The sequence below is a fragment of the Etheostoma spectabile genome, chromosome 21, assembly GCF_008692095.1.
Source record: "Etheostoma spectabile isolate EspeVRDwgs_2016 chromosome 21, UIUC_Espe_1.0, whole genome shotgun sequence".
NCBI lineage: Eukaryota > Metazoa > Chordata > Actinopteri > Perciformes > Percidae > Etheostoma > Etheostoma spectabile.
The window spans coordinates 251,659-278,486 of NC_045753.1; the positions used below are offsets into that span (position 1 = coordinate 251,659).

The window sequence follows — 26,828 nt, forward strand, 5'->3', positions numbered from 1 at the left end:
TCACAGATTGAAACTTTGTATTCATTTCATTCCATGGATGAGGTGTAATGTGTATCTGTTATGCTCAAAGTCCCACAAATAAATCATACCAAAAAAGCATATTTAGGACGGAAGCATCAGTTTTAAGAGTGTGTAGAGACCCTGGTGATGCTGAGTCCATGTGTAGAGACCCTGGTGATGCTGAGTCCATGTGTAGAGACCCTGGTGATGCTGAGTGCATGTGTAGAGACCCTGGTGATGCTGAGTGCATGTGTAGAGACCCTGGTGATGCTGAGTGCATGTGTAGAGACCCTGGTGATGCTGAGTCCATGTGTAGAGACCCTGGTGATGCTGAGTCCATGTGTAGAGACCCTGGTGATGCTGAGTCCATGTGTAGAGACCCTGGTGATGCTGAGTCCATGTGTAGAGACCCTGGTGATGCTGAGTCCATGTGTAGAGCCCCTGGTGATGCTGAGTCCATGTGTAGAGACCCTGGTGATGCTGAGTGCATGTGTAGAGACCCTGGTGATGCTGAGTCCATGTGTAGAGACCCTGGTGATGCTGAGTCCATGTGTAGAGACCCTGGTGATAAATCTTAAAAGTGACACTTCTGTCCTGAATATGCTTTTAAACGAAGGTTTAACGTAGGTACATTCACAAAAATAATTTAGACATTTAAAAGAAGACCAAGATGTGGCTTCCCTGACCTCCTTATGGAATCCTTCCAGAGCAAGGGGGCCCTGATAGCAATCTCTAAAGAGAACCCACCGGAGGATCCTAAGTGGGATTAAACCTTCATTGACATATTGTACCAGTCCCATCTGTACCTTAAAAGAGAAATCTAGAAATTGTTTCTAAAGTGTAATGAAACTAAAATTGGGGTAATATGTGCTCTTTGGCTAGAACTAGTGAAAAGGGCCCTGTTGGGAACGGGTCGATTGCTTGTCCTGTGGTATTGCTGCTTGGAGAACATCTCATCCAAACCACTTCACATGCTATGCTGTGCTTTTGTAGGTCCTGAGCAACATAGCTACCATGACATAGGGCACTGACACCCCAAGCCGATCGCCGTTACACGCACCGTCGCTACCCGTCGGCCTTCGTCTGCCTATTTATGGTCGAAATGGTGTCAAATTGTTATAACAGGAAAATCTTAAAAATGTAAAGTTAGCATTCAACGTGTCATAATTTACCAAATAACTCTTAATAACAACATTCATAAACATTTAAAAGGACTCCTTCATGTTCATGTCATGGTTATGACGGTGCCATGTCAGTCATATAAAGTGTATAAATCAAGTGTTATTGGAAAATTGAACACGTTTTTCAATGTTCACAATCTTTCTCTGTACTTAAAGCTGCACTACTTGATTTTCTTTCCACCTGGGGGCAGCAAAGCAAACTTTAAATACAAGATTTACTGTAACATGTCGCCTATGCTGTTATTTGACGTCTTAATGTCCTTTCTTTGTATTTTTAAATCTATCACTTTCGGGGTTTTAAAACATATTAAAGGAACCACAGCATTGGTTTTAATTCATTTTTTTATTTCTATTACTTCCCTGTATTTTTCTTCTGTGTGTTGTTTTGCTATATTGTTGTAAATGACATTTTCATATACAACTGTGTTGGTTTGTGGATTGTGGGATTTGCGGGTTAATACGTGCTCCTATTAGCAGGTGTTATGTCAGCTGATACCTGGGGTTGGGTTAACAGAAAGTTATTTAACACGTTTTCCCTTTGCAGGTGCTCTTGTCCAAAGTGAAATACAAATACAATTTTGAATAACAGCAATTTGATCCAAATATTGATTAGTGCATCTTTAACCAAGTGTTTTGGTAGCCTAAATGTGTCAAAAGTCCAAGTCCTGCGACTTACAGCCCAACCAGCTACCCCCCCCCCCCCCCCCCCCCCCCCCCCTGCTGCCAACAGGATGACTGATGTCACACTTGGTGGATTGGACAACCCGTTGCCTATGAAGGTAATCCAGGAAGTAGGGACATTTCCTTGAATGGAAATGACTAATATAAGAATGTATTTTGTAGGTGATAGGGTAAGAATATCGTGTGAATTCCGAGGATTATGGTTACAACAATGTTAAACAAGTTCAGTAGTCAATAGCAAAGTTTATTTTCAGCCGAGGCTTGATTTGTTTTCTTTCATGAGTCAAATAACCAGCAAGTGTCTGGCTCGAGGATCTGCACAGGCCTGCTCTGTTACGTACTGTATATTATGCAATCTCATCCTTCATGCACACAGTACGTCTCCACATCAATTTCACAACAGCTCTTTCTCAAATTCTCTCATTCTCTTCATCAATATATTTCTACAGACATCTCATTAATAAAAATGTCAGGTGAGAAAATAAAGCAGAATTTCTAGCTGTAATACCATCCGTAGTGCCGAACTTGTGCCGAAAAAGCAACGATAAATCGCCCCATGATTATTTAGTCTATATTATGAGAAATATTGATGTGGAACTCCATGACCTGGTTCAAATATGAGCAACTGCCTCTGCCAGTGCTCGTCTGAAAACGAACATTCGGATGCCAATCGAATGAGGAACCCCGTCATGAGATGGTCTGATGACAGGATTAGATTGACTTGAAAGCTTGGAGAGGTTCACGTCTGGGTTCATGTGTGCCAAAAACGCAATTTTGCCAGACGTGTAATCACTGAATGGATGTTGCATTGTGGTTGAAATCATGCTGTGCACCGGGTCAGCATTGTGTAGTTGGACTCAAGCAACTGGGCAGTGGCACTGCTCGCTCTAAAGAGTGATCCCTCTGTGATCTCATCGCTAACGATAAGTGACTCAACTCCAAATACAAGCGGGGTGAGAGATTAAAACGCTACGAGGCACCAAGAGTGCAACAACAGTAAACCAGGTCCATGATGTCATGTTTCTCCAAAGCAACAGGGCGAGGTCGGAACACATGAAAGTCCTGGGCCAATTGGAAACAGATTTCACCTGACAAGTGTAGCCTGTTGTTTCAGAAAGGACTGTGTGTGTGTGTCTGTGTGTATGTGTATGTGTGTGTCCCCGCGTGTGCGTGTGTATACATGAATTATTATAGTATTATAAGTAGAGCATGGGACAGACACTTCAAACCACTTTAAAGATGTATCTGCTACTTGGGTTTCAATAAATCCTGGTTTTGTTTTGCTTACTACATTACCTACTGGGATCCTCGAAAATTGCAACATTACTGTGTGTGTGTGTGTGTGTGTGTGTGTGTGTGTGTGTGTGTGTGTGTGTGTGTGTGTGTGTGTAAGAGCGATAACGTGGGGAGTTGGGTGGCTGGCCTCAAATTTCTTTTTACCATCCATGAAATCCACGACCAGCGTGCAGCCAGGGGAGTCTTAAGAGATGGAGATGAGCCTGGAGGTGCAGCTGATGAACGTGCGGCACCGGCCAAGCAACATAAAAAGAGAGATCTGTGTAGCCATTGAAGTGAAGTTGGACCAGTTGTTTCTAATTAGGCCTGGCTCCTGGGATCAGCCCAGTAGAGACGTTCCTCCTGAAAGTCTCTGCTTCTACAAACAGGCCCTTGGCGTCTCAGACCTGGCCCCGGCATCTATAGGGTATCAGACCTGGCCACTGGCGTCTACAGGGCCTCAGACCTGGCCCCTGCGTCTACATGGCCTCAGACCTGGCCCCAGCGTCTACAGGGCCTCAGACCTAGCCCCCGACATCTACAGGGCCCTTGCCTCCAGCATCTACAGGGTCTCAGACTTAGCCCCCAGTGTCTACAGGGCATCAGACCTGGCCCCTGGCGTGTACAAGGCTATGGCCCCTGGTGTCTACAGGGCCTCAGACCTGGCCCCCGGGGCCTACAGGGCCTTAGACCTGGCCACTGGCGTCTACAGGGCCACAGACCTGTCCCCGGCGCCTACAGGGCCTCAGACCTGGCCCCCGGTGGCTACACGGCCTCAGATCTGGCCCCGGCATCTACAGGGTATCAGACCTATCCCCGGCGTCAAATTCCATCTGGTTTAGCATTACCACCATAATGTGCTCTCTGCTGCCGAAGAGATGGCCAACTGAAAGTAATGTTAGCGGTACTTCCAAAATCACAGCCCTTTTTTTTCTCTCTCTCTATATATATATAATATTTCAACTTAGAGGACAGTTGGGAGGGAGGGAGACAAAACAATACATGTAGAAACAGACACACACAAACACATACACAGACAGACACACACAGACAGGGGACCAATCCCGTGCCCAGGTTGAGGTCAAGCTGTAGCCCCAAACCCACAGCTCTTCTCCTGGTTGGTTTGATTCCTCTGACCTTGCTCTAATTGTTGCCATGCTGGGTGGTGTCAGCAGGGGTTTGTGCTGCTGTTAATCGAAGTTCCTGTGGGATTAGACAATGGTTTCGTCCATGAATCTGCTGATAAATTCAACGAATCAAGAAGCTACATCAACGTTTTGCTATTTTTGACTGAGTGAATTAACTGAATTAGACTTACGTTTACCTGTCCACCTGACAAATAATCGTTTAGCTTATATATATACATGTTGTCATGGCTGTTTCAAAGGTTTCTTCTAGTTTTGGGATAAGTGGTATGCAATTGTTGGGGGGAGGAAGGGTGGGGGTTGTGTCTATACTATAGTTGATCAAAACGCTGCTGCTTGAGTCCTCACTAAGACCAAGAGACTGGATCACATCACTCCAGTCCTCACTAAGACCAATAGACTGGATCACACTACTCCAGTCCTCACTAAGACCAATAGACTGGTCTCACTACTCCAGTCCTCACTAAGACCAAGAGACTGGATCACATCACTCCAGTCCTCACTAAGACCAATAGACTGGATCACACTACTCCAGTCCTCACTAAGACCAATAGACTGGATCACACTACTCCAGTCCTAACTAAGACCAAGAGACTGGACCACATCCCTCCAGTTCTGAAGTCTTTACATTGGCTTCCTCTGCCTCAAAGAATTGATTTCAAAGTACTTTTCAATAAATAAAATATATGTAAAATAATATATAAATATTGTTTGGCATTGTCATAGTTTTATGTTAGAGGTTGAAATGCGGCATGACAGCGGGTCTTCCCCTCACTCTCACTCTGCTTCTCTTCTCACTTATTCTTCTCTCTGTTTAGCCTTTTTTTCTTTTTTTCTACTGTCACCTGTTTCTCCTCTACACATAGACTTATCGCCAACTCTCCCCTTGAGTTACAAAAACAAGTTCACCTTTGCATTATCACCCCAAATGTCAGCTCAGGCTATTATCAACTTCTTAAGTTACCTATCCGAAGGCCGCAGTTATGAATCTTAATACTGCATGCCTTTGAAGCCAGTATCACGATGCATACTTAGGTGAAATATCTTCATCTCTTTCTCCCACACTTTGATCACTAGGTAGGAGTGAAGCTCAAAAACTGCTACGAGAACTCTGAATTGGACAAGTCAGACAGAGGACAGGCGAGCTTCGCAATCCTTTATGAATGACACAGCACAATATTATTGCAATATAATTTATGCTTTAGCTCTTGCTATTCCAGATTGCTTCACTTTGTGAAGCTGAAGCTCTGAATAAAAAGACGCCAAAAACCTACGCTCTTGTAGTTGGGTTATAAACGAGCTTCAGACGGTTCCTGACGGGGAAGATGAGAGGAGATGTATTGCATAAGTCACACTGACTGGTCGCTGGAGGCTTAATTCAGCAGCTTGGTAATCCGGATCCGGCGCGGGGTTGTCCTCACCTGGCCCGGCCGCCGCTCCACATGCACAGCTGTGTGTGTGTTCCCTTCTTACCAGCTGTCTGAAGCACTCTTTAAGGCTATTTATAATGGAGGTTTTTGTTTGCACGCTGGGTTGTTACCTCCACCCGCTTGTCTCCGAGTTATTTGAGAGTAGTGAGCTCATTGGACGGCGTGGTTCCTACCAAAACGAGCGTGCATCAAGTGAGAACCTGGTTCATCAGTGGAGGACGTTTGGTTTGGGGGTGAAACCGTCTGGTCAAGTCACCTCTCTGGGCAACCTTCAAGGAGACTCGTTTGGTGTCTTTTGCAGCGCGTTAATGGACTAATGAAAGGAACATTTAATCTTTAGAAGTTAATTAGGACTATGAGTGAAATGTGTGTAAATGAGTCTGGATCAAATCTTTAGTAGAGCTGTGTCGACATAAAAACATAATATTTGAATTAGAATTGATATCTTTCTAAAGATTAATTTTTTGAGATTTTCCTTTTATTCAATAGTGACAGGTGAGTAGTGGGAGAGAAAGAGAGGCGATAGCATGCAGCAAAGGGCCACAGGTGGCATACCAACCCACGGCCCCTCCAAGGACTCAGCCTACATGGGGCACCCACTCTACTGGGTGACCTACAGGTCGCCCCGACAATGGATATTTCATGTTAATGTAAAAAAAAAAAAGGGTGCAGAAACGTCCTTTTAAAAGTTGAAAAAAATGCATAAACTGTCTCTATCAAAACCCTGAAACCTTTAACCAGCTGGACCCAAGACATTCAGGCTCACAGCTATGGACACAAACACAACGCTTCTGTTCTGATGAGCTGCCGATGCCCAGGTCAATGCAGAGAGGAATTAAAAGACTCTTTTTTTCCAACTTATAGAAAACATACACAAAAAGTTTTAAAAAAGCGTTGATGGTGGTTTTCCGGCTGGTCCAGTCTGTCTACCCAACACACAGGAATGTCTCCTTGACTTGGACATCCCATGTATAACTGAACAAGGTACAACAATTTGAGGAAAGTCCATGTTTTCCAATTTGTCTCTCTTCCCATATTTTATTTTATTCTGGTTGATTTTTATTTATTTTTTTATTTAAAGTTTTATAATTATTTGGATTTGTCAATAGTTAGTTGTTCACTTAGATGTAATCAAAGTTGTGTTTAAATGGTGCAGCCTAAGCTTTGTCTCTGTTTTCCCTAATAATAAGACGTCATAGGAAACTTCAGAGGAAACTATTAAGAATAATTGGAACTCATAAAAATAAAGTGTCAATGTTTTATTTCCTATCATGAAGATCTACATGCCCTCTCCACACCCCTGAATGCTGGAATCCCAAAGTTGTGCACGTTTTGAACTGTAGAAAGATGAAAATGGCTTCAAGATTGATAGAAACCGAGCAATTGTTGCTCAGAAACCTGCTGGAGTTTCTGTTCTGTTCTGGGATTTGGGATGAGACCTGGCTGTTTAACGACACAATATCTGTCTTTCAATTCAAATGAACTTGTTTTGAATAAATGTATAATTATATCTATCTTTCTGTGATGTCCAAACTTTGTCTCTTGCCCTATTATTTTTCTTTTCAAAGAAAGCAGTTTGACAGACAGCCTAGCTCCTGGGAAAAGTGGCACAGCAGCGAGCTGGAAGGCATTAAGAGCTTTCAGCGACGCCCCGAGGCAGGCTCATGTGATACCCTGAAAGTGAAGGGCTAATATTTTAAAGTCAGCTTGGTATTTACCAGAAGCTCGTAGCGTTCACCTCCGATCCACAGCAAGGTATCCAAACACTGGGAGGATGAGTGCTGAAGCAGCTTCTCAGCCAGGGTTCAGTGGTTGAGAGAGAAACCAACCTGGATGCCCAACATGACGTTGATGTTAGGCATCTAAAATGTGACACCACAGAACTCTTTGCCTGTGCACCTCGGCCATGACGTAACCCATGAAATACAACAATAAAATGCAGAAAATCCTCTTTTGTAAAACACGATGAGGGAGAAGTCAGCCTGTTTGATTGATGGAATTATTACAGAGTCTACTTAACAATCCTCTAAATTTAGATGTGATTTGGTATCCCAGTTCTGAGCAGGGATTCCTGGCCTGCAACCCAAGCATTACCTCAGCTCTGAGTGCCGTGTGCGTGAAGACTGGGCAGAGAGGCTGCTGTCAGCCAGCCCAAATGGCAACGATTGGTCTGTTGAACTGAGCTCAGCCAGAGTGAAACGGCTAAACAAGCATAGTTGTTCACATCCAGACATATTACTGCAAACTGAAAACATGCTGGTGCTAGTGCCTGTTCACAGAGGGAGGTAAAGAGGGTCGGAGAAGCCAGGTGGTCTGGGTTTCCTCCTACATCTGGATGTGCATTCTGACAAATGTTCCTGGTCCAGTCTGCGTTACGAGCTGCAGGTTGATGTACGTGACGAAAGAAAGGAGAAGAGCCGGCGACATCCAAATTTATTGAGCCAGGGTTTTGATTTCAGCAAAGGATACGTACACATAGTCAAAGTCAGGAGCAGTGGTTCCCATTTATCATAGAAAATACCAACAAGCATTGAACATCCTAAATATCAGTTTGTCACACAATAACTTGTGTTCAGTCTAAAAAAATATGGCTGCTGTAATCTATGTGTAACAATGCATAAAGACTGTAATGTGAAAGGAGTCGCTTGCAGTGAAAGACCCACAGAGAAGTATCTCTATTAGTTTTGGTTTTACGGCCCACAATAGATTTAGATACGTTTATAGGGTAACTACCAATTTCTTCAACCTGCAGCCTATTTTCCTGTGGTTTTGTGCCTAAGTGACTGATGGAACAACAATCTTTGACATCGATCCAGTATTAAGCGATAATGTTACAATGGAAGTTAATAGGGCAATTGTGCAGCTTGTATTTACCTTCACAAAAGAGCTACCACTGACAGACTCCGATTAATATTCTAAGTGTCAGACAACATTATGGAAAGATTGCTAAGGAGGTCAACATTTCTGTAAACATTTCCAAATTGTGTTTCTTAAACCCACCAGACTCCATGTAAATAAAGCACGGTAAAATACACTTCATTCAAAGTTGACTGAAAAAAAGTGAAACTTTGACAATTCAGTTTTTAGGTTGTCTTTCCACTTATCCAACCATCACAACTGTAGTTTAGGTTGAAATAAACACAGTTTACTTATTTGCATGTAAAAATATGTTGGCTCTTTAGATGCTAAAAGTATTGCTTTTTTAAATAGAGTCTGGCGGGTTTAATGCTAGTGACCTCAGAGCGTTTTCTGGTGAAACAGAAAGGTCTCAAAGATTTTTCCATAATGTTGTCAGACACTTTGAATAATAATCTGAGTCTGTCACCAGCAACAACACAACTTTTAATAGACCAAATTGACGATGCACATTTGCCCCATAGGGTTCCATTGCAGCCCGGTCTGTGGCTGCTGGTTACAGCGTTAATGCTCAATACTGGACCAATTTCACTTACACAACAAAACACAGGAAAATGAGGCCAGGTTGAAAATAATGGTAGTTACCCTTTAACAGCTGCTGTGATGAAGCTGCTCTGTACCTGACGGCACAAAGACCACGTCAGCCACTGGCCGGTGAACAACGTGCAGCATTCAGCAGCTAAGAGACACTTTCCTCAGACAGCGCTAAAAGCATCACTATTGGACATAGATTGGTACACATCGTTCCAAATGAATGATAGAGATCTGTCAATAATTAACAGTTTGCGTGTTATGCTGCAGGTTATGGTAGGGTTAAAGGAATATTATATACTTTTTATGTTTGTGTTTTTGCCAGCATTCCTGTCAGTAAGGCTAACTATGTAGTGTGGGGAAAGCAGCAGCATCAGGTGTTAGCCAGACCTACCTGGAAGATAAAACACACTGACGCTACAACAAGGCTGAGATAACCATCATCCCGGTTTCCTCACACACTTCATGGTTCAGTTGGGACGTAGGATCCTTACCGTGGTTGTTGGGCACACAGTTTTCTAGAATAAATGAAGTGGATTGACAATCTGCTTACACTGTTAGCTCATTAACATGTCTCTCTGCTCATTGGCCATGTTGGACGGTTCAGATCTCAGCAGTTACTTTAGTGAGTGCAGTGTTATCATAACCAATAGAAATGCAGGCCAAAACTACTTCAGTAAGACCAACAATGTGATAAATCAGAATTATCCTTTAACTGTGTGGATTTGGACCCCTGATGTTTCTCCTTACACTGACTGAACCCCACTGCCTTCCACTAACTTTCACCGAACTCACTAACTAAACACAGATGGCCGAATCTCTCCACAGCGTGGTATTAACACACTTAGCAGGGACTGAACCCAGCGCTTTGGCTCTAATGACAGAAGAAACCCAAATCTTTCTATATCATACATCAAAGAATGTAAGCAACATTACCAGAATGATCAGTCCCCTTGCTGCACTGACTTTGTTTCATGAATGCTCATTACGGTGTTCACGACTAAAACTACTTCTGAACGTACAGATGTTCCACCAAAACAACTTCCAGAGACCATTCAGCAGAGGCACCATGGCTCTGTCTGGAGCTTAGCCCCGCCCACAATGATTCTGATTGGTTTAAAGAAACACCAATAAATCAGAGCATGTTCTGTGGAGGAAGGTCTTTAATGCATTTTTTTGCGTATCAATCAATCGATTAATCAAGCAAGTAATTTGTATTTGTCACATGGAGATATAATGCCGGTGGACTGTGTGCATTTAAAAGACTTTAAAGCATGAACAGTGACTTTGTTAAGCTGTTTCATTTCAGGAGAGTCAAGTATTTTATTTTTAGAGGAACCGTAAACATATCGTTCACACGTTCCATACATGACATTTATATTTCAGGAACTAACTTGAATAATAAGACTTGAAAATGGATTTCATCCCGCTACAAGACTTGAGTCACACACGAAGGAGGTCCAGTGTGCGACTTACATCAAGCATGACTTTAAAAATAAGCATGCTCCTATTTCCCATGAACCGGGTTTGGGGGCCTGAACCGCTCAAACCCAGTGCTGTGAAAGGATTCCTACGGGGTTATCTACAGCAACACTGGCAGCCAAAGGATTACTCATTTCAATGTCCCTGATAGTATGACAAAGTTGTAGAAAGGATCCCATTCCCATCAAATGAAGCCTTGTTTTTGCTACAGGGATGCAAGGGTACAAAATGGTATGAACTCATGCTATCAGACATTCAGAGCCCATTTCCCATTGAAATTTCTAAAACATGGTATTGAGTGATTCCACAAACCCCAGATGTAGAAACTCTTGTCTTGATTTAAGATTGATTTTTGCCTTTAAAGTGCTGACATCAAACAGCGGCGAGCTTTCACCTGCGTGTGTACATCCAGCAGTGTCTTTAAATTATCACATCAAGTTTGATGCATACTCTTCTTCAGCCAACATAAACAGTACACTGTTGCTTTAAATCAGGGAGGACATCTTGGGACAGCCAGCCAGGGTGTAGAGATTACAGGGAAACTAATTTATGCTGCCTTTCTCACTACTTTCAGAGCTGAAGAGAAACACTGCACAGGCCCTGATGTTTCATTTTTACTATTTTCTGTAGTTCAACATATGGTACCACGATTATTTAATCACATGTAGAATAAAATTTACAACTCCTTCAATGAAGCATGGCCTGAGCAGCCTGCACATGGTGTGAGCAGTTGCTGGTTGTATTTAGTCTCTACAGAGCTCTAGGACACCGGCTACCAGCAGCAGTTGCTGGTTGTATTTAGTCTCTACAGAGCTCCAGGACACCGGCTACCAGCAGCAGTTGCTGGTTGTATTTAGTCTCTACAGAGCTCCAGGACACCGGCTACCAGCAGCAGTTGCTGGTTGTATTTAGTCTCTGCAGAGCTCCAGGACACCAGCTACCAGCAGCAGTTGCTGGTTGTATTTAGTCTCTGCAGAGCTCCAGGACACCGGCTACCAGCAGCAGTTGCTGGTTGTATTTAGTCTCTGCAGAGCTCCAGGACACCAGCTACCAGCAGCAGTTGCTGGTTGTATTTAGTCTCTGCAGAGCTCCAGGACACCGGCTACCAGCAGCAGTTGTTTAGCCGCCAATAGGTGACTGTGAGCCAGCTACAGGCACCGCCAGATGACGCTTTCAGGGGTTGTGGTAGTGGAGTTCAGACCGAAACAGTGAGAATAAGGCAGCGCTGACAATTAAGTTTAGGCACCAAAAACAACTCGATTGTGGTTAAAACACTACAGTGGAACTTTCGTTTTCTGGGTGAAAGTATTTTGTTTTGGCCTAGAAGGGACCTCTGTTTTCCGGCGTATAAGCTCTGTGTTTAAGGTTGACATCACGTTGTAATATTTAATTTTGAGATTGAATAGTTCATTAATCAGTGTTTTGGCATCCTGGCTACAATATTAATAATATTATTTAGGAGTGGCACATTCCGTAGGAAGTTGGGTTGAGTTAGGGTTAGGGTTGGGGTTAGGGCCGCTGGTTCAAGTCCCTGTATTGACCAAAGTACAGAATGTTTGTGTTTTGTAGCTTGTGAGATGCCAGTTCACCTCTTGAGCAAGGCCCCGTATCCCCAACCGCTCAAGACGCTGGTCAAGCACTAGCAGCCCCCCCACTCCGACATCTCTCCATTTGTGCTTGATTAGGTCCTGAGCAGGTGTGTGTATTTTCAGGCCTGTGTGTAGTGATTTCTAACAAACAGATAGAGTGTAAATTGTAATTTCCCCACTGGGGATCAATATAAAGTATAAATAAAAATTATTATTAGCTCTAGTTTGGTCTCCACCGCAAGGAAAGGATCTGCTAAATGCTTCACGTTCTTCATTAGCTAGCAGCTGCATTTGTCTGCTATTCTATTTTAAAGTATAATAAACAAAAGAAAGTATCTGACTCACTGTCAATATGAAAAGGGTGTACTGCAACACCTAGCATCATTGTGATGTCAGTGTGGTAGAGCTTTGGTTGGCTGAGCTATCATTTTCACACAGAAACACCATTCTGTTTTTGATTGAAAACAGTTTGACTCTGTATTTTTATGGAGGGGGTTCCCATCCAGCATTAGGGTTAGACAAAACATTAGAAACACTTGACAAGCTTTTCGGTGCCCATGTCCATGTTATTGCAGACATGGCTCTGATCTGTACTGTGATGAAATAAGACATCTGTCATGCACTCTGGGTGCCTTTATCTCCAGCCGTGCACACACACATGCACTCAGTCTCCACCTTTAGGACGGGCACGCACCGTCCAGCAGGTTCTCCGTAAGTGGAGAGCGCTGAAGGAAATGATCCATCACTCCCAGTAAACTCTAAACAGCCTAATGACACGTGGCAATATAAAATGGAAAATTCAAATAAACAGCAGTGGGCCTGTTTGGAGGCTCTTGTGGTACAATAGCCCAAACACTGGGCATTTGAGTAATCATTACTAGTCATAACTCAGCACCCTGGAGATGTTAAATAAACAGTATACTTCTGTAAGGCATATACAACAAGGCCCAAATTTACTTTACCGTATCACAGGAATCTGTGAGGTAAAGGACACTCAGCAGCCGTGCCAGAGACACTATCTTTAATGTCATGTCATGTCCTCTCATCAGCAGCACGGAGAGAAAAGCCTCCTACTGTACCTGTTGGTGGCCTCACAGCTGATTTGTGGCTGTTGGGTGATATAACTAGAAAGTGTTTGGAAACCTTCACAACTGGACAGCCTGAAGTCTGATTTCTAACACATCTGTGGACGTCCTGCATCACCGCTCTACCTCTGTGATTCAGTTCAACTGGAGAAAACAAGTCGAAAATCATTTGTACTATCACTCAAGCGCGTGCTTGTTGTCAGAACAGAAATGATTTATAAAACCAAAAGCTTGTCCAGCAATGAGGTCAGCGTCCACATCGGTGAAACCCTGCCTCTAATTGGCTCCTAATTGGGCTTGATTACACGGCTGAGAGGAAGAGTTCTCCGAATGCAGCCGGCCGAGTCCTGTGCTGGAGTTAGGGAGTTAGCCAGATACTGTTATGAAGCCCAGGTAAGGTGTCACCGCAGGGCTAAACCCAGTGGGCCCAGTTAGGACCCAAATTGAGGCTATTACATTACTGCTATTCCTGAGTGCAATTTAATGCAATTCAAAAGCAGACAAAGAAGAATAATCACTTAATAAATAATGTTCTTAACGGGTTATTAAAAACTAGCTCATGATGTAGAACGGTAGTCTCAGGAACACTGGACTCTTTCTGTCTGTCCTCAGAACATTAACATTAACCCACAGCTTTGTCAAACATGAGCTGTACATAAATGCGATAATAAAATAACCTTTCCTTTCTTTCTTTGCAATGCCATTAATCACAGTTAATAACTAAGTTTCCTGCAATGGTTGCTATCTAGAAGATGAGGCATGTTGCAAACCGTGATGGCCGACAATGATTCGGGGAAAGCATCGAGGAACGTGTGGGGAGCCGTAAACATCCTCCAGAGTCAAATGCATGAACATTTGTAAGATTGGTAAACAAAAAGCATACTGTGTTGCATATAGATGACCATGTACAGCGTCTTTATCTCGAGTCGAGCCAAGGTTCATCGGCCACTCTGAACACACAATCATCCCTTGATCCGTTTTGTCCAACCTGCCACACCATATTACACACTGAGATCTTTTAACCCTCCTGTTTTCCACAGGTCAAGTTTAACCCATTTTCAAATAGGTTTTACATTACAAATTTGGGTTTCTTTCAGCCAAATTTTCAACAAAAATATAGGGTGACAAGTTTTTTTAGAACGCTCTTCACAAATAAAAGAAATGATCAGTTCATTGATTTGGGTTTAATTCCTTTTTCATAGCTTTTGAAGAAATAAATAAAACAATGTTAAAAAGTGGCAAAAATGTCAGTACAAGGATTCACAAATGGGGGGGGGGAAACAACTCAAATGTCAAAAAGTGATGCAATTAGGAAATGGGACAAAAACATTTGGAGAAAAGAAACAAGAGTGTCAAAAAATACCTCCAAAACCAGTGAGAAGACCAGTTAAAAAGGAAGTTTAAGGTGTTCATGTTAAAAAAAATCTGTATTAGGGTTGATATATTCTGTTCTTACTGGCTTCCTCTCCATACTGGAGAACAAGCAGTTTTATGTTGTCAAAATCAAATGTGACCTAAACTTTGAGCCATTTTCAATCCAACAAGAGGGTTTCGTATGTGCTAAAACGTCTGTAAGCTCTCAGTGATATGTGTGAACAAAGCCTAACATTTATGTCATTCTGCTGGTCCCTTGACGGCCATTACCAACCCAATATCCTGTTTCAGAGAGAGTAAGCCTCCAGCATGTTGCTTTTGGCCCATCACCAAATCTCAAAGTATGAAAATGACCCATCCAGTCATGGCCTGCAGCTCTTTAAAAGACATCAGCGTTCCTTTTGACAAACCTCCACAGGGCTCAGAGGCCAGACCCAACTGGCAGAGCACCACCGCCACCGCCACCAACCACAACCCCCCCCACCCCCCAACCAAAATAACCAGGCTCGTCCCAGTCATTTGTAAGGCCACATAATTCAACGGCTGCGAGGCCTGGCGATTATAGTACTGCAAAAAACCCAGATAAACAGCAACGGCTTCCTCTCGCCTTCTTATCAGCGTTCTCATACACTGGCTGGCCTGTGCTTTACCCCTGCCTCGCTACACGTGTCACATCCCTCTGGAGTGTCGGCCCCAGAAATAGCCTGACATGTCGTCTCTGGGTGTGCTTTCCTTCTCTTCTTGTGACACCAGAGGCTACTAGTCTGCATTTCTATCATTGTAGTGGCTTACAGATGTGTAAACTCAGACAGCGATAGGAGGACCACTTGTGCTTCGAGTGCTGCATAATAGGTTGTCACCCAAGTTCAATGAGGCTTTCAAGAGAAGCAGCTTTGCCTCACAAGTGACAAATAACAGGGAAAAACAGCAAACTTATGAGTAGTTCTTTCTCTGACTTTACAAAAGGAAAAGCTTGGCTCCAGAATGATTAATGTTGCTGCTGTTGACAAAGGAATCAAGCTCCATCCAAACCAAGAAGGAAAAGCATCATTCAGGAACATTGGGGATTACTGACATTCCCGAGAGGCCGAGGTATTCACCACATGCCTCAAACACACTCATGCACAAACAGCGTCAGGTGTCAGGTGCTGCCTTCAGTCCTGCCAGTGGCAGGTTAGCATCGCTAGGATCGCCAGGCTTGGTGATGTGAAGGGTTTGATCGGCCACTGGCAGCGCACCAGAACCCAGGCTTTTACTGATGCTAGCCTTTATGAACTGTGACGTATCCTCAGTACTAGACTCCAGTCTTGCCAGGAATGACTTGGAACTGGGCTAGGGTAAAAACTGTCTGTGTGTGTGTATTTAAATTGCAGAGGGACTGATGGAAACCGGATGCAAAATGAATTACATTTTTTTATGTCTACTTGTGGTCTCTGTGTGGTTTTGGTGTTTTCAAGTGTTGCTTTCTTTGAAATGAAATAGTCCCAGTTAGCTCTGTGTGTTTCACTGTCTTCACTGACAGAGCTGGATGGGCTTGGCATTCCACCATCACATATATGAGGTCATCGTCAGACATAGGCATGGAACTCTGTTTATCTCACAGGCGTGTGTGTGTGTGTGTGTGTGTAAACATTAATGAAGATAAGTAGCGTATGGGACAGACACTTCAAACCTGATCAAAGTTAAAGAATAGTTCTGCAACTTGGGTTTTTATTGGTCATGGTATTGTTTTATCATGATAGCCCAAAAGTACAAAAGTAAATGATCTTTGAACCAAAGCTCCCTGCTGAGGTCATGTTGGGGACTCCACATGAAGACATGCTGTTGTCTTTCCAACCTAAAACTATCAGATTTGCTTAGTCCAAAGCAGACAACTTGGACATGGGTCATTTCCAAACTTCAATTGGGCATAGATGAATGTCTACAAAGTCCCAGGCGGTTGATATTGTATGAGTAAGTTAATAAGTGACTCACAATGATGAACGTGTTTGCTCCATTGATGCTTGGTCGTGGTCCAACCTGTGAACTCACTTTAGCTTTATTTTAGACCAATGAGGATGTGGCGATGGATAGGTTAGGACAAATACCAACACTGTTACTTCTCCTGAACTGAATCTAGCTCCGCCTCTCATACTGGTGCTGTCACACATCTGAAAGCAATAAAACAAGAAAGAGAGAGAGGGACGGGCACATTTGAGATGGTGAATGATGTTACGGTATACATCTTTAAATACACAGAACACAGCTTTGATACCTCCAGGGAGAACTATTCTTCATACATGAAATATTTGAATGTGATACTAACCTGGACACAGAACGTGTGGCAGGGGACCTGAGGACAAGAAGCCTGAGGACAAGAAGCCGTCTCCTTCACTGTCCGACGGCTCAGAGGAACTTCTCGGCCTTTGCTAACGGAGGAACATGTATTTTGAACTTTTAAAACTTGTTTCCCTGAAGTCCCAACAGAAGCATGAGTGAAGCTCAGAAGTGTACTGCCCTCTGCTGGTGACAGACAGGAAGTACAAGCGTATCAACAGGAAACATTTTACACCCACAACTCTAAATAATGCGCTGGTATATTATATCATGTTTATTATAGTAATATTGCACATTATTTTTATTTCAGGAGTAACACAGCTTTATTCTGTGTTTAGTCCATATTAAACATCACATTTCTAATGTGTTGTCCACCCCCAATTGATACAAATGTGTTGGACAAAATATTAGAAACACCTCCCAGTGACCATAAAGATGAATCAGCTGAGCATTCTGAGGAAGGCGTTATTAGACAGCATCACTTTGAACGCTCATTCTTTTTGTCATTTCAGGCCTTTATTTGATAGCACAGCTTAGACTTAAGGGAGAGAGACGGGGGGAATGACATGCAGCAAAGGGTTGCAGGTCGGAATTGAACCTGCAGACTTGCCATCTCTACATGGGGCGCATGCTGGCAGGTGAGTTAAGCAGGCGCTCTGAGCTTTGATTCCAACCGAATCTCCAACAAGTAGCTCGGTCAAATAAGGGCCTACACATCTCCTGGGAAATGAATATATAATCTTTAAATAAAGAAATAATCAGTGTAACAAATGAATAAGCATTTATTAAAGTAAACCAACTCTGTGTCAAACTACACATAGTTAGTGCTTAAGAGTTCAACAGATTTCCTTCAGTGTCATAAACTCATGAGGAACTACGGATCAGTGGGAGAAAAGGACTTTATGTTGTGATGCATCAAACTGTGTGAACACGTGTTAAATAGTTATTATAGTTTGGTAATTCAATAACCAACTTCCTGTTTGTGCTGTGTCAGTCTTACTTCACCGCCCATCATGCTCAGCCAGGCGTTCCTGCTGTATGTATTTGAGCTCCGTCATATCAGCGGGTTGATTCTGAAATGGAACGTCTGGCTGCAGTGCTTCTCTTTGGTCTGTCATCTTAATCTTCAAAGACACTGAGAGTAACTGAAGGTCCTCAGATGCTGTTTCTGGACATCTGACACACAAACACACACATGCACGCACGCACGCACACACGCATGCACCTCAATGAGACAAACGACGAGAACACTTCCAGTCATGTTTCTGAGACTTCTTTCTACATTAGTGGACTGAACACACTCTCACACACATTGTGTTTGGATCACATGATATGTGGGAAAACAAATAAAATCCTTGTGTCTGCTGCAGTCAAGTTGAACTGAAGCATGATGGAGCAGAACGTAGACTTTCACAGGTCAGTACTGTTGGATACCTCCCATGGCATTTACGGTAGACTTGAGGCTGTACGGTGAAGGTCTGCCTGAACACAGCTCTGGGACCAGGCTGGACCGCCACAGTGGACTGAACACAGGTCTGGGACCAGGCTGGACCACCACAGTGGACTGACCACAGCTCTGGGACCGGTCTGGACCGTACACAGTGAACTCAACACAGGTCTGGGACCGGTCTGGACCGTACACAGTGGACTAAACACAGGTCTGGGACCGGTCTTGACCGTACACAGTGGACTGATCACAGGTCTGGGACCGGTCTGGACCGTACACAGTGGACTGACCACGGGTCTGGGACCGGTCTGGACCGCCACAGTGGACTGAACACAGGTCTGGGACCGGTCTGGACCGCCACAGTGGACTGAACACAGGTCTGGGACCGCTCTGGACCGTACACAGTGGACTTACCACAGGTCTGGGACCGGTCTGGACTGTACACAGTGGACTGACCACAGGTCTGGGACCAGTCTGGACCGTACACAGTGGACTGAACACAGGTCTGGGACCAGTCTGGACCGTACACAGTGGTTAAGAACAACCAGGAGCGTTCACATCTGAAACCAGCACTCATGGTAAAGGTCTTTCAGTACAGTAGTGCCCCCCTGTGGCCACCTGTGGCAATCACATCTTTTCTACATACAAGATATGGAATAATAGCTTACTAAATAAATAAGTATTAACCACAAAATGGGTGGCTATTTACACGCTTCCTGTCCGTTTCCCGAGTCTGGAGGAGCACAAGGCAGGACTTTCTCTGAAGTCTGTCCCTGTCCTGAACATGCAGACAACAGAGTGGACGTCTGAGGAACTGGACCAGCAGCCCCTGAGCCAGGGTGAACTACCTTTTTACATACAGACATGTGTGTTATGTAGACCTGCTCTACAGAGAGCCCTGATATAACTTATTGGATGATTTGACAATATAAATACCGGTAGTCAGAGTAACTCTGTCCTGGTTACAGGAGTCTGTCCCCACCTGCAGGCCTCCCCTTTGGACACACACACACACACACACCACACACACACACACACACACAGTGAAGGCAGGCCTGTTTCTCTTAAATCAATTTTCTTTTATGATCGGGATGTATTCTGCTTCCTTCTCTCCTCTCCTCTGCTTAACTTAATACAATATTTTTTTGTATTTCACTTCCACTTTTTCACTCTTTTCTTCCATCCGTGGGATTTCCTGTGGGCCAATCGAAATATGAGCTATACATGTGTTTAATCAACGCAGTGTCAACATGAATGGACCAACCACTTCCTGGAAGTCAACAATGGCAGTCAGGCAGCAGGGGGACAGACGGATAGACAGGCAGGCAGCGGGGGGACAGACGGACAGACAGCAGGGGGACAGACGGACAGACAGGCAGGCAGCGGGGGACAGACGGACAGACAGGCAGGCAGCGGGGGGACAGACGGACAGACAGCAGGGGGACAGACGGACAGACAGGCAGGCAGCGGGGGGACAGACGGACAGACAGGCAGGCAGCGGGGGGACAGACGGACAGACAGCAGGGGGACAGACGGACAGACAGGCAGGCAGTGGGGGGACAGACGGACAGACAGGCAGGCAGCGGGGGGACAGACGGACAGACAGGCAGGCAGCGGGGGGACAGGCAGGCAGGCAGGCAGGCAGGCAGGGGCATGTCCTGGTCCTGGGTCTGCTCCAGGTCGCTCGTGTCCCCTTAGCAACGGCCTGATTAATGCAAACACTGTGTTACCTTGGAGGCCGAGACACAATCAGTGCACTCAGTCACTGAGCGGGACCGGCCCGGGACAGCAGCCATGGAGGAGTCCCCCGCCGAGGACAGCAGACTGGACTTCATAGCGGACTATGTGCTGAGGACTTTCCGACTCAAACAGGACGCATGGCAGCAGTGCGTGTCCAACGGGGACAACAGGCAGCTGCTGCAGGACTTCCTGGACCGAGCCGACCACAGGAGCCTGGTGATGTGGGTGAGCGCGGCCGGGCTGCTGCAGCCCACAGCCGGCGTCCCCCCGGGCGGCAGCGGGACCCGGGCGGTGTACCTGCTGAAGCAGCGCGGGGCAGCGCTGCGGCCGCACCGCATGCAGGAGCAGCTGCTGTGCGGGGACATGTCCCCGGCTGCCCTGGACCACTTCTCTGCTCTGGTTCAGGAGGTAAGGGGACTGGTAATGATTGTTCGGGATCACTAACCCCCCCCCCCGTGTATCACTTTCTCATTTGCAAACAGTGGACTTCCCAGCTGTAGCCCACCAGAGATCCCCCCTTCACGTGTGGAACTACAGGGCCTCTGTTTGCTTTACTTCAGGAAATTTGGTCCAGTACTATTTTTTACTTGAGTAGGCCTACAGAGAAACAAAGGGAGGGAGGCTGGAAATAATAGGGGGGGGGGGCAGTGTTAGATTTGACCTCCCTGGCTCAGGTGTGGTCAGGTGGTCTCTGTTTGGGGAACTTCTTCTAGAGGGTTTTAACCTTTAATGTGTAACTTTTTCTAATAATGAACATCAGCTCCATTCCCCCCCCCCACTCTCCCTGGGTGTCTCAGTGGGGCCATGTCGGTGTCAGGGGACTTTCCCTCCAGAAGCTAGAGAAAGATAATGACCGCTTGTAAAGACACACACACACACACACACACACACACACAAACACACACAAACACACACACACACACACACACACGCTTTACGGAACCTAGTGTTTGAGAGAAGCATCCATCAATCCTATTTCTTTCACCAATAATAAAATAAAAAAGCATAAATAAAATATTACTTTATAAAATATAATATATCTTTGGCCCATGCTTCATGCAGTTTTTTTACAATCACTTTGGCACCAATTTTTAGAACCTTGACGTCATTTTCAAAACTCAAGACACAAAACTCACCACCAATGATCAAAATGCAATTTTTTCAAAACTCTAACACTTAATTTTCTATTACTTGGTTACAATACACATAAAGCTAAGATGTAGAAGTACAGTAATCACTTCTTTGTTTAGTACCGTCATTACTTTTCTATTTCCTTGCTAATTATTTAACTTATGTTGGGATTGTACTGTATTGTTTTTCATCAGAAGATTTCAGATGTCGTTCAATGACTCCACTGTGTTTGTAGTATTCGCTCTACTGCAGTGCTTTTACAGGGACGTGTTTTCATCTAGTACTATAATGGCCCATTTTGTACTACAATATTTAATGATTACACTAACAATGACACTGTAAAACTATTGGTGTGGCTGATGTAAAGTAACGTTTCAATGATATTTCACAATATATTAGTTTTTTTGAACCAATGATTGTGCAAGTGCAAGCTTTCTTTAAAGATATGAATGCCCAATGCAATGTTTTGAACTTTGGACAGCCATGGTTACAGCTGATGACCCAGTTTTGTGTCTAGAGTTTAGGAAAAGGACATCAACGTTCTGAAATTAATAGCAAAGTGATTGTAAAAAACTGTAATTTGTACTTTTACTTTAGATCCTTACTCAAAGTAACATTTAGTATCCAAGACATCTCTGATGTAATATGATGGGAATATGTTGTCCACCTCTGTCTGCCTCAAAGGTTTCCTCCAAAGCAAACATGTCCCACGCTGTCCTCATTGTCCTGCAGGTTGTGGCCCCACTGCTGTCAACAATAGGAACCACAGTGAATGGCCCCAGGTCGTGTCCCAGGACGTCAGACGCCATGTCCACTCCCTCCAGACCAATGTGTTTGTGGTGACAGGCCAAGTCCAAGGCAAGACCCTGCTGCCTCTGCCTGCAGGCTGCGACCGGGTGGAGCAGGCTGCCCTGGAGGCTGAGCACAGGTACACACACACACACACACACACACACACACACACACACACACACACACAGGTGCATGTCAATACATCATTCTTTCCCAAGACTTAAGGGACCTCTTACCTGCTAAAACCTGACAGGGGGGAGATAATGGATAAGAGCATCATTCACTCCTTGGAGTCAGCAGTGATTGAGTGGAGCCATCAGATCCGCACCGTCCTGAAGAAGGACTCCTCTGAGGCTCTGCTGGAGGGCAAAAACCCCACCCCACACATGGAGCTGCTCTTCTGGAAGAACAGGTCAGCACCCCCCTAGTTACAGGACTCACAGTTCAGTCAGATGTTTTGCCGGTGCTTGGGGTTTCACAGAATAATCAAATACTCAAATATTCCATCATCAAAACTAATAATCCACGCGGCACATTATAGTCAAATTATCCTTCACCTGTGGTTTGAACATGGTGCAGTAATGAAGTAATTATAGTTTTTTATCAATTGCTAAACGATACTGGGCACAACTATAGTGTGCAGGCTCAGTGCAGCTAAATCCTCACTGAGACTTACACACACACACACACACACACACACACACACACACACACACACACACACACACACACACCACACACACACACACAATCACGTATTAGCCATAATTTCTTTCAGGTGAACCTGGGTTATCAGGATATGAATGCTGCAGGGATGCCACAATGTAATGTTTATGCATGACTATAAAGACTAAACAAAAGAAATCTATTGAAATCACACAGAACAAAAATAACAATGAAAATTGTCATCACAAGTTTTGGCAATAGGGTTAGGGTTAGGGTTAATGTCTGCTCTTTGAGATCAGTAGGCCACATCACACTCATTTCAGCCTCCAGGCTTTATTCTGGCCTGTCTGTGTCCGTTTTCCAATATACACACACACACACACACACACACACACACACACACAGCTCTCCCACTAGGTTTATCTATTGGATATGTGATTGGTCACATATAACGCTGTGATGGAGCTCAGGACTCCACTGTGTAACAAATCTAAATGTCTGATTGTTAGATGTTGTTTAGATGATGTTTTAGTGTGTGCACAGCCTCTATAACCCATAGAACTACATCAACAACTGCTGTGAGATTAGTTGGGGCACAGTGAGAGACCGCCTGAGAGCCGAAGAGTGTAGGAAGGACTTCACTCTCAAACTTAGAAATGGACTTCCAAGTAGCCAGTGCATCACAAACCAGTGGCCTCGTGCAGATGTGACCAGAGCTTTTTGTTCTCCTTAAAGATATGCAGACCTGCAGTGCATCCAGTCCCAGTTACAGTCCTCCAAGGTGAATAAGATGGCGATGCTGTTGGAGGCTGTGGAGAGCAGCTACTCCCTTGCTTTCACTAACATGCAACAGGATGTCCTTGCAGGTAACGATACACCTTGACACCTGGCACGATAGAGACATTATTATGATGATCTATCATTATTAGTAGGCATGTAACAAGGTTTATATAATTGCCTAAGTGTCTTTGTTTAACCACAAGGAATTAGCTAAGGGCTTAAGGCCAATGACTGGTAGTTGTTGGTTTTGTTCAGATATGCCAAATAGTAAGTGATTATTGGTTGGACTATATCTTTTTATTATCATTCCAGTTGTTAGTTGATGGCACTTATCCCTATACACATTCATAGCGACAGAAATGACAGTTAGTCCAGTTGTTTTATGATCATAGAGAGGCGTGGTTTACTTCATAGACTGTGTACCTGTGTTATTACATTGGGTCTGGGTTACATGACAGTTATATAACCAAAAGATGGATCCTGGGATTCAATCACAACTTTTTGTTTATAAAAATAATACATTAATACATCTTTTTAAATTTGACTGAAAGAGACAATTATATTGTTAATTTCAATTATTTTTTCCGAGACATGTTATTGTGCAACAGCATTTGTAAATGTAACCGCTGTAATTATTAATATTTTGTGGTTGAACTGACTGTGATGTCCTGGTCCCTCCCCAGCCCTGGAGGAGGCGAAGGACATCTGCCGCTACCTGAGGCCGCTGCAGCGTCTGTTTGAGGACATGGAGACTGCGGAGTTCCCTGATGTCCGGGCTCAGATTGGCCCGCTGATGCACACCGTGTGCCTGGTGTGGGCCACCTCCAGATACTATAACACCCCCGCCCGCCTGGTGGTCTTGCTGCAGGAGACCTCCAACCTCCTCATACAGCAGGTCAGCTGCAGGCTCTGCTCTGTGTCCCGCGGTCATCCAAGAGCCGGCTTTTCTCTGGTGTAGTTATTGGCCTGGTTGCTGAGCAGTCATCATGTGGCTGCTGGGTCTGGACCTGGGTCTTGCCCTGGTTTATGGCCTGGGCCTGGGTTTGTGTCTGTGTCTGTGTCTGTGTCTGTGTCTGTGTCTGGTCTGGTCTCGTCTAGGTCTTGCCCTGATTCATGGCATGGGTCTGGCCTGGGTCTGTACCTTGGCCTGGGCCTGGGTCTGGGCCTGGGCCTGGGCCTGGGCCTTTCCCTGATTCATGGTCTGGGTCTGGGCCTTTCCCTGATTCACGGTCTGGGTCTGGGTCTGGCCTGGGCCTGGGCCTGGACCTGATTCATGGTCTGGGTCTGGGCCTTTCCCTGATTCATGATCTGGGTCTGGGCCTGGATCTGGCCTGGGTCTGGGTCTGGGTCCGGGTCTGTAGAGATCAAGGCCAGTTGTTTGTATCCAGGTATCGTCTATAATGCATTTCCTCTGTGGTTTCCAGTGTGAACCCGACAGAAGAGGCCTACTGCTCTGGGGACTGCACAGCACTGGTGGGGGCTGTGGTCTAAAGTTGATAATCGTCTTTTCAAATCGTTGTGTGACTCAGTGATTCAGGACATGTTACCGTTGCCTTAGTAACTGTCTTTACACACTTTAAAGGGATAATGTTGGCAGATTGAATATGAATAGAATAGATAGAATCTTTTTAAATTGTGGGGTTTGGAGCTAGCGATGACAACTGTCACAAGCACATTTGATCAGCTTTGGTTCGCTAATCACTTGTTTTGGAAGGAGAACTATGTAAACAGGTCTTAAATGAGCACCTCAGAGGGTCATACATACTATTGTACTAGAAGCTGAGACCATGTCCCAGGCAGGATGGTAGCGGTTGATGACGTCTGGAACAGTGATGTCACTGGGTCGCTGTCTGTGCGGCCTAAGGACACAAATGACAAAGCTTTCATGAAATGGGAATTATTAACTAAACATGTTATCTGTTGCTATAACAACACCTGAGCTGTGCTGCTGTGTACCACCAGGCCCAGGTGTATGTTGCCCCAGAAGAGGTTCTGAGAGGAGAGGCTTCAGAGAGTCTCCTGAAGGTGCAGACCTGCCTGGACATCCTGCAGCTCTTCAAGAGCACCTACAAGGACCGGAGGGCCAATCTGAGCCAGTATCAGTGGAACGGGAGCTGTGTGAGGCCCTGGGACTTCTCCCCCCTGTTGGTCTTCTCTAGACTGGACCGCTTTATTAACAGAGTCAGGACCATTGAGGCGAGTATGGAATTAGGATTCATGATAACTGAGACATGTCTGCAGTTGTTGCTCTGTGGATAGAGATGCCAAAGTTAAACTTACCTAAATCTTTACAGTGAAACTGCACTGTAGCTTGATTGCCCCCCCCCCCCTTTTCCATGTTTATTTCCCCACAGGACATCCTGTTGACAGCTGTGGACCTGCTGAAGCTTGAGAAATTGGAGATTGGAGGTATGCGAGGCCGAGCCCTCAGCCAGCAGGTCCAGCTGCTCCACCAGGAGTTTGTGGACACTTACCGACTGATCACAGAGAAGCCCTATGACTGCCTGGACCTCGACAACAGGGTACGGAGGATTAGTAGCACAGGTGGCATCGTGCTTGTCTTCATTTGCCTTCTAAAAAATGAGGCTAGAGCAACTTTAAAGTACAGCTTATTTTCACAAATACGCTGAATACTTCTCAGTACGTACTCTTGATTTCTCATATCCTGGTGTGCCTCTGCCCAAATGAAATGAAGTTTTCAGCTCATCTTGTTGCTTAAGCAAGATGTTCCCAAAGTCTAGCAGGAAAAGGAATTTACTTGGTGTGTAAGAGGCAGCCAGTGCTCCTGCTGGATGGCTTCGAGTCAGGGAGCGTTAGCTGCTGTGGTGTTTAGCTGAGCTATCTGCCCTGCAGGAGTATGAAGAAGACGTGAAGCAGTTCAAGCTGAAGGTGGAGGACACCGACCGAAGACTGGGAGCCATCTTCTGTCAGGCCTTTGAGGACGCCTCTGGACTAGAGCACGCCTTCAAGGTCTGAGAACCTAATCTGTCTCTGCTTCTCTCTGTCACACACGCACAGAAACACACACACACACACACACACACACACACACACACACACACACACACACACACATATTTATTTACACTTATTTGACTTGTGCAGGTTCTGGATATGTTCGGAAGCCTGCTGGAGCGCCCCTTAGTTGCCACAGATGCTGGGGCCAGATACCCTGTCCTCGTGTCCCTGTTTGACAACGAGCTGGACTGCTGTAAACACCTTTACAACAAACAGATCCAAACTGCAGCGGAGCTGGGTGAGCCACTT

General features: G+C 44.9%; 1 protein-coding gene and 1 long non-coding RNA gene across 2 annotated transcripts in view; both read left to right on the forward strand.

Moving 5' to 3' along the window:
* The first annotated feature begins 209 nt into the window (after positions 1-209).
* Positions 210-17,607, forward strand: LOC116671403 (uncharacterized). Its single transcript, XR_004327263.1, has 3 exons — positions 210-220; positions 5,360-5,365; positions 17,550-17,607. It is a non-coding gene; the product is annotated as an uncharacterized LOC116671403 (long non-coding RNA).
* Positions 17,608-20,113: 2,506 nt separating this feature from the next.
* The window catches only part of LOC116671474 (dynein heavy chain 9, axonemal-like), a 122,242-nt gene continuing 115,527 nt past the window's right edge, over positions 20,114-26,828 (forward strand). Inside the window, 10 exon segments of the mRNA XM_032502789.1 lie at positions 20,114-20,600; positions 22,056-22,071; positions 22,074-22,251; positions 22,369-22,527; positions 23,517-23,647; positions 24,245-24,456; positions 25,524-25,757; positions 25,916-26,083; positions 26,415-26,531; positions 26,667-26,817. Of these exon segments, the coding sequence (XP_032358680.1) occupies positions 20,247-20,600; positions 22,056-22,071; positions 22,074-22,251; positions 22,369-22,527; positions 23,517-23,647; positions 24,245-24,456; positions 25,524-25,757; positions 25,916-26,083; positions 26,415-26,531; positions 26,667-26,817 (1,720 nt within the window). The 5' untranslated portion in view covers positions 20,114-20,246.